General features: G+C 31.5%; 1 protein-coding gene across 1 annotated transcript; it reads left to right on the forward strand.

The window, feature by feature from the left end:
* The first annotated feature begins 577 nt into the window (after nucleotides 1-577).
* On the forward strand, nucleotides 578-6,752 carry LOC110736691 (protein FAR1-RELATED SEQUENCE 5-like). The gene is made up of 4 exons (XM_021916991.1): nucleotides 578-719; nucleotides 820-1,630; nucleotides 4,173-4,242; nucleotides 6,603-6,752. Exons 1-4 carry the CDS (start codon nucleotides 578-580, stop codon nucleotides 6,750-6,752), a joined length of 1,173 nt encoding a protein of 390 aa, XP_021772683.1.
* The last annotated feature ends 516 nt before the right edge of the window (nucleotides 6,753-7,268 follow it).

Here is a 7,268-nt window from a genome sequence, read left to right on the forward strand (position 1 = left end):
TTTTAATTTTAATTGATTAATTTGTGATGAATTTGATCACTCGATGAATTGATTAAACGATAAATCAATTTTGTTTGTGTTTAATATGATTCTGAACATTCGGTTCATATGATTACTTACTGATGAATTTATTTGATGAATTGAAAGATATTCATATATTTTAGTTGTTATTCAGTAATTATTGATGAATTTGAGATTTAATTGTAATTAAGCTGCTGAAATTGTGTTTATTTTTGAATTTAATTGCTTAATTTGCGATGATTTTGAGTTTTAGCTTTAATTCAATTGCTGAATTTGATTATTTCATTTTTATTTCATGAATATAATTTGTTTATATCATGATTCTGAACTTTTGGTTCATTTAATTCGAATATTGTATTTTCCATTGTATTTATTATGAAAATTATTGTTAGCAGTATTATATTATGAACACGATTGTCATGGTTATGAACATATTTAGTGAGTTTTATGAACCTTTTCGTCTTACATAACCTAGTAATGGTTATTATGAATCGTGTTTGTTTATTGCAATGAGTACGTATGAGTTGTTTATAAGGAAAGTGAAGTGTATGAATTAATGAGGAAACAAGTTAGAAGTGATAGTGAAGCATATGAAATGTATAATGATTATGCATTTAGGCATGAATTTAGTATTAGGAGGGGAAAAAATCAATATGTTGGTAATTGGAGAGGCAGAAATTACTTATGCTCAAATGCTGGTTTGAAGGATACTCCATTCCTCTAATATCCCTAGGAAGTTTTCTAAGTTGGATTACCATACATGTTGTGAAGCTTTTATTGATTTTGTAATTGACAAAGGTGTTTGGACTGTTGTAAAACATAATATGGATCACAATCATGCTATGATTCCAACTGAGAAGAGACATCTCCTCAGGTCTCAAAGGAAAATTCAAGGTGAGCATTTGAAGTTCATAAGTACTATGAAGACTAGTGGAGTTAGGGTTTCCGATTCTTTGCGTTCTTTGCGGAAAGAAGCCGGTGGATCTCCTAATCTTTGCTTTACTTCTAGTGATGCTTACAATGCTTTGGCTACTGAAAAAGCTGGCAGATTAGATTGTTGTGATTGCAATACTTTGATCAAGTACTTTGCTGCAAGTCAAGCCAAAGAATTTGATTTTTATTATGAGTTTGAGGTGGATGTAACTCGTTCCCTTACAAGTGTATTTTGGAGGGATGGAAGACTGCGAAGAGACCATGAAGTTTTTGGTGATTTAATGGTGTTTGATACCACATATAGAACCAATAAGTATGGCATGATTTGTGCACCTTTTGTTGGTATGAATCATCATTGCAATAATGTGATGTTCGGAATGGGTTTTGTCCTTGATGAGAAGACCAGTAGTTTTATATGGTTGTTTGAGGCTTTTATGAGATCTATGGGAGGATGTCGTCACCCCGCAATGTTAATGACAGATCAAGCACCTTCAATTGCTGCAGCAATTAGAGAAATTTTTCCAAGCACTCGGCATCGTTTGTGTACTTGGCACCTTGGTGAGAATTCAAAGACCAATATAGGAGCACTTAGAATCTTGAAGGGGTTTTCAAAAGTATTCGACTATTTGCTTAAGTATTGCGAATGTCCTGCTGAATTTGAACTTTACTGGCCAAGGTAAACATTCTTTGATTTATTTTGAACTATGAAATGTAGTTTTTGAACTTTAATGTTTGCAATCTGAACTATTACATTTACATATATGAGGATTTAAGTTACTGAAATTAACATTATAGACTTCATAATGAACATCTTTAATAAAAATATGAACTTCTATGTTTAAGATATGAACATTTCTCTATAGGAAAAATTGACGCGAATAATCCCAACTTTGCTCGATTCGCTCAAAATAATCCCAACTATCGATCATTTTTAAATAATCCTAACTTTATACCCCGATCTCTTTAAATGGTCCCAACAAGTTAAAGCACCTACTGTAGCCGGTTTGTAGCTGACGTGGCACCCAACGGTTATAATAAGTTGAATTTAGTTTAATTTCCCTTTAATTAAACGTTAATTGGAAAAACCAACCCCCCTATTTGTTTTAGGGGGTTGTTAAATATCGCCCTCGAATTTCCAACTAATGCCCGCAAAATAAAATATATTTTAAAAATTTACCCTTATATTAAAAAAAAAAAAAATTACCCCCCAAACCCTCACTCCCTCTTCTCTCTCTTAAAAAACAATTCTCTCTCTAAACCACCACCACCACCTCCTTTTACCACACACCACTACCACCACCACCACCACCTCCTCTTTTAACCACCCACGACCACCTTCTTTTACCTCTAGTTTCTCGATCTACAGAGTTAGCCGCGGAAATGACGAGGAGGGACAAGAGGAAGGCGGTCACCGGAGACAACTAATAATAATAACAACTAATAACAATAATAATTCTAACAACGCACAACTAATAATAATAAAAACTAATAATGATAATAATAATAATTCAAAAAATACACAACTAATTATAATAGCAAAAACAAGTAATTATAATAAAAAAAACACAACTAATATAATCAAAATAATAATAATAACAAATACGTGAAATTCAAAACCAAAAAGAAAATAATAATTTGAAATTCCCAGGAAAACGCCAAGAAATTCCGAAAAACCTAGGCAGAAACGCCTAGTTTTTTCGAAACTGCCTAGGGTGTTCGAAAAAACTAGGCGTTTCTGCCTAGATTTTTCGAAATTTCTGGGCGTTTTCCTGGGTATTTCGAAAACAAAACAATTAAATAATCGTATCGATTCCGTACGGTTCGATGAGCCTCCGGCGAGCAACGTAGGTGGTGTTTCGGATCTTTCGTTGTCTTTTATGAGATCCAACGAATTAGGTTTTGCAAAATTTAAATTATTTGTTTGATTTTGAAAATTATATATGGTGGTTGGTGGTTAAACGTGATTGTTGGTGGCCGGTGAACACTAGAGAGAACGATTAAAATGTTTGTGTAGGGTAAAAGTGTTAAGTTTAGGTAAAAATAATTATTTTAATAATAAGGCTACGTAAGTCATTTTAAGTTATTTTGCGGGCGATAGTTAGAGATTCAAGGGCGACGTTTAGCTTTCCACTTGTTTTATTTGCTCTGTATTCTTCATCTCTCCATTCATTTCGCATTTTTGCTCTGTTCATCTTTTTTTTTTCTTTTCCTGATCAATTGCAATGGGTAGTAGAAGGCAAACAAGTTCCAGTGGCTCTTCTTCTTCAAGAACAGTTGGGGGGTTTTCACCTAATTTAAAGTGCAATTGTGGGCATGATGTTGTAGTTCGAACGGTGAAGAATGGTGTAAATATTGGAATGAAGTTCTACGGTTGCCCTGCATGTGGTCATTAAGTGTTTTGTTTTTCTTTAGTATAGTTAAATTAAACTAATTATGTGTTTAAGCAAAAAAAAGGAATTGGGTTGAAACTAGGGTTTATGATTGCAATTGATTTGGGGCTTTTAATGTGCAGGAGACTAATTGTGAATTTTTTCAATGGATTAATGTGAATAATCCGAATTTTAAGAAGGATGTATTATGGTTGAAGAAAATTATGGCTGGCAATTTTTTTTTTTTTTTTCCATTTTGTGAGAAAATTGGTGAGGTAAGTTTCAGAGGAGCAATGAGGGTAGTTGGGAGGGAGAAAGAGATGATGTGGCATCAATTAGGAGGGGAATTAAAGTCCAACAGTCAACAAATAAAGACTTGACCTTTTTAGCCGGTTTCAAGTCGCTTGGAGAGATCGGGATATAAAGTTGGGATTATTTAAAAATAATCAATAGTTGGGATTATTTTGAGCGAATTGAGCTATATGAACTTATAATTATTTAATATGAAACTGTTATTTTGTGTTTAGTCGGTTAATTTGAACACTTTTCTTAATAATCTGAATACATTGTGTTGTTATTTGAACATTGTTGTTATCATTTTGTTTATTGTTTGCTGTTTTGTGTTTTTTAATAGAATGATGATAAGGTACAAGAGTTCAGAAAATGATTGGTTAAATCACCTGTATGATATCAAAGAAAAATGGTGTCCGGCATATTCAAAGGATTATTTTTCGGGTGGAGTTGTGTCATCCCAAAGGAGTGAAACAACAAATCACTCGGTTTCCAATAAATTGAACAAAACAGATGGTTTGTATGACTTTTATAGTACTTTTCTTGATGTTATATCAGAGTGAGGAGTAAAGAAAGTGAGCAAGATTTCCGTTTTTTGAGGGGTAACCTTCATCTTGCAGTAGCTAATGTTAGTTTGCTCATAGACGCTAGGGAGATTTTGTAACACCCCAAAATCTCCCTCTACGGAAATACTAGTATAATACGTATAATTGTACCGTAGAGATAGACATGGGCATATTACCGCCGCGTGATTACGCAAGGCTACGTACTCATACTACTAACCAAACCAATACTTTGCAGCGGAAACTCAAACTCTTTCTCTATTAATAATAACTATAAGTAGAAACCATCGTCATGAGTACTCATAATTAGACAAAGACCAACAATCCTAATTCTAGGTGAAGAACATTCCCGGGACTCCCATGTGCTCAATTCTTGACTCCACCTGAAATTAGTCAACACTGCTTACCATTACAGTAAACAGTGCGAACCAAAACAAATAAGAAATACGGATTAGCAAAATATGCCAAGTACGATAAGTGCAAAATAAGTAAATTCAATTTATTTGCAAACATGCTTTTAAAACCAATTCCAATAATTAATCCAACGAGTTCCAAAACTCATGATTCAAAACCAATTCCAATAATTCAATAATTCGATGAAACGATTTATAAAACCAATTCCTCTTTTCAATAAATCAAACTTTATAACAGAATAACTCAAAAACTCCTTTTGTATTTAATTCAATAAGCTTTTAAAATCTAACCTTTTTAAAACATGATAAATAATTTTATTCAAAACATGATATAAAATCAATCCTCCAATTTATTTATAAAAAAAAAAAAAAAAATCTTTAAATCAATCCAACATATTTTCTTAAAAAACCAAAATCCTTTAAACAATATAAATAATTTTAAACTATTCAAAACATGATATAAAATCAATCCTCCAATTTATTTATCAAAACCAATTTTTTAAACATGCTTTATTTCATAAATCATAATTCAAATAAATTTAATTCAATTACCAATAAAATCATATAAAACATGCTATTCAAACCAATCACTTTCGAAGGTATCTAGCCACCTAAACGTACCTTGGTTCCGAATATCAATCAACACTTCGCACTTTCAAAGTTCAATCACGAATACACCTTGCAATTAACATAACCATAAGGTTATCACAACATCTTTAGACATAAACCCAAATCTAATGTGCATGGACTATAAAACTCTTTTAAAAATAATAATTTAATATAAAATTATAGCTTTGAAATAAGTATTTATATTTTAGAAAACTAACCATGAAGAAAATAAAGGAATAGGACTAAAGAGAATTGGAGTTGCGTTGGAAAGAATAGGCAGAACTTGTAGAGGTCATAACTCCTTCAATATAACTTCGAACTGGGTGATTCTTGAGCCTAACCTCAAGGATTGTTTGATAGAAACAATTATTTGTGAAATATAAAAACCCCAAAACTGAACAAAAGTGCCCAAAAATTGGTTCCAAAGATATACGGGCTGATTTTCTTTAAGAAAAGAGGAGAAGAAAAGTAGGAAAAGGTTGAGGGAAAAGAAGAGTCAGAGAGAAGAAGAGAATTGAGTTTTTGCTGTGAAGAATTTGAGAGGTATAAGGGGGTATTTGTAGGCTAGCTCATGCAAGAATTATGGTAGGAGAATATAGGAAGAATTATGGTAAATTGATTTAAGGAAATTACTTGGAGAAGAGAGCTAAAGAATTATGGAAAGTCTAGGTTATGGTGATTAAGTAATGAAGAAATAAGGTAAGTATGTAGTCATGAAATATTAAATGGTAAATGGCTTTTCTTGGGGATTAATCAAGAATGATTTAAGGTAGGGAAATAAGATGATTAAATATTTAGGAGAATAATAGAATTGAGGAAGATAATTAAAATATAAAAATTACCAATATAATTTTGCTTAAAATACAATATGGTGGCCGAAAATTTGAGCTTTCCTAAGATCATATTTTCCGATCTCCCTTTAAATATTTAGGAAATTATTTTGCTAGTTTTTAAGGAATAAAAATGATTGTGTAAATAATATATTTTGTAGAAAATAATAAATTAGAAAAATTTCAATTATTCACTAACTAATTTAACTAAGAAAATTAGGTTTTCTACACTTAGAAAATCCGAAAATCCTAGCTAATTAATTAGGGAAATTCGGCCCTTTTAAATTAAATAATAAAATATAATTTTGCTTAATTAAAATATCCGAAATATATATAAATAATTCGGTTTTTAAAATAAAATAAATGGATAATTCAAAATCCAAAAATAATTAAGTTTTAAAATACTTTTGGCACCAAAATTCAAATATCATTTTGGCTCCAAAATTCCAATAGTAAAATAAATTACTAAAATACCCTTTTTAGAAAATAATAATTAATTAATTAATTAGAAAATACGTTTTAAAAATACGGGGTATCACAGATTTATGCTATTTCGGTGTATGTTGTTTTTAGGACCAATTTGCAAAAAGGATTTCATGTTCTCAAGAGTGGAAGCATGAAGATGATGAGACTATTTGTTATTATGTTTGGAGGCCAAATAAGGACATCATAAGGCATGAAGTTACTTATGAGAAATTCACCTTCAACATCAATTGCACTTGAAAGTATTGGAGTGAAATGGGGTTGTTATGTGCACACTCTCTTCATATATATGATATTCATTGTGTTCAAAAGATTCCAGAGCAGTACATAGTGAAGAGGTGGACTAAGAAGGCTATGTGTAGCTATGTTGTTGATGAACATAAATGTGAAGAGGTTAAAGTTGTTCCTTCTGCTGTTTGGAGAGTTCAAATGCTTAGAAAGTATGTTTAGATAGTGACATCATGTCAAGATGACCTTGTAGCAAGAGCTGGAGTAGAGTACACTTTTGATATGTTACGTGAAAAGGTGGAGAGTATTATGGGTCCAATTGAGTTTGAAGATGGTGAAGTTGGTTAAGAAGGTAATGAAGATGCTAATGAAGAAGTAAATGAAGAAATGTTTCCTATAAATAATCCAAAAATAGCTAGGAAAAAGGGTGAGAGAAATTACAGGCCAAAAAGTACTATTGAGAAAGCGTGTAATAAAGGTAAAGCTAAGGGTTGGGAAAAGAAAGTAGATAAATATAAAGATGAAGCT

The sequence above is a fragment of the Chenopodium quinoa genome, unplaced genomic scaffold (assembly GCF_001683475.1).
Source record: "Chenopodium quinoa cultivar QQ74 unplaced genomic scaffold, ASM168347v1, whole genome shotgun sequence".
Lineage (NCBI taxonomy): Eukaryota > Viridiplantae > Streptophyta > Magnoliopsida > Caryophyllales > Amaranthaceae > Chenopodium > Chenopodium quinoa.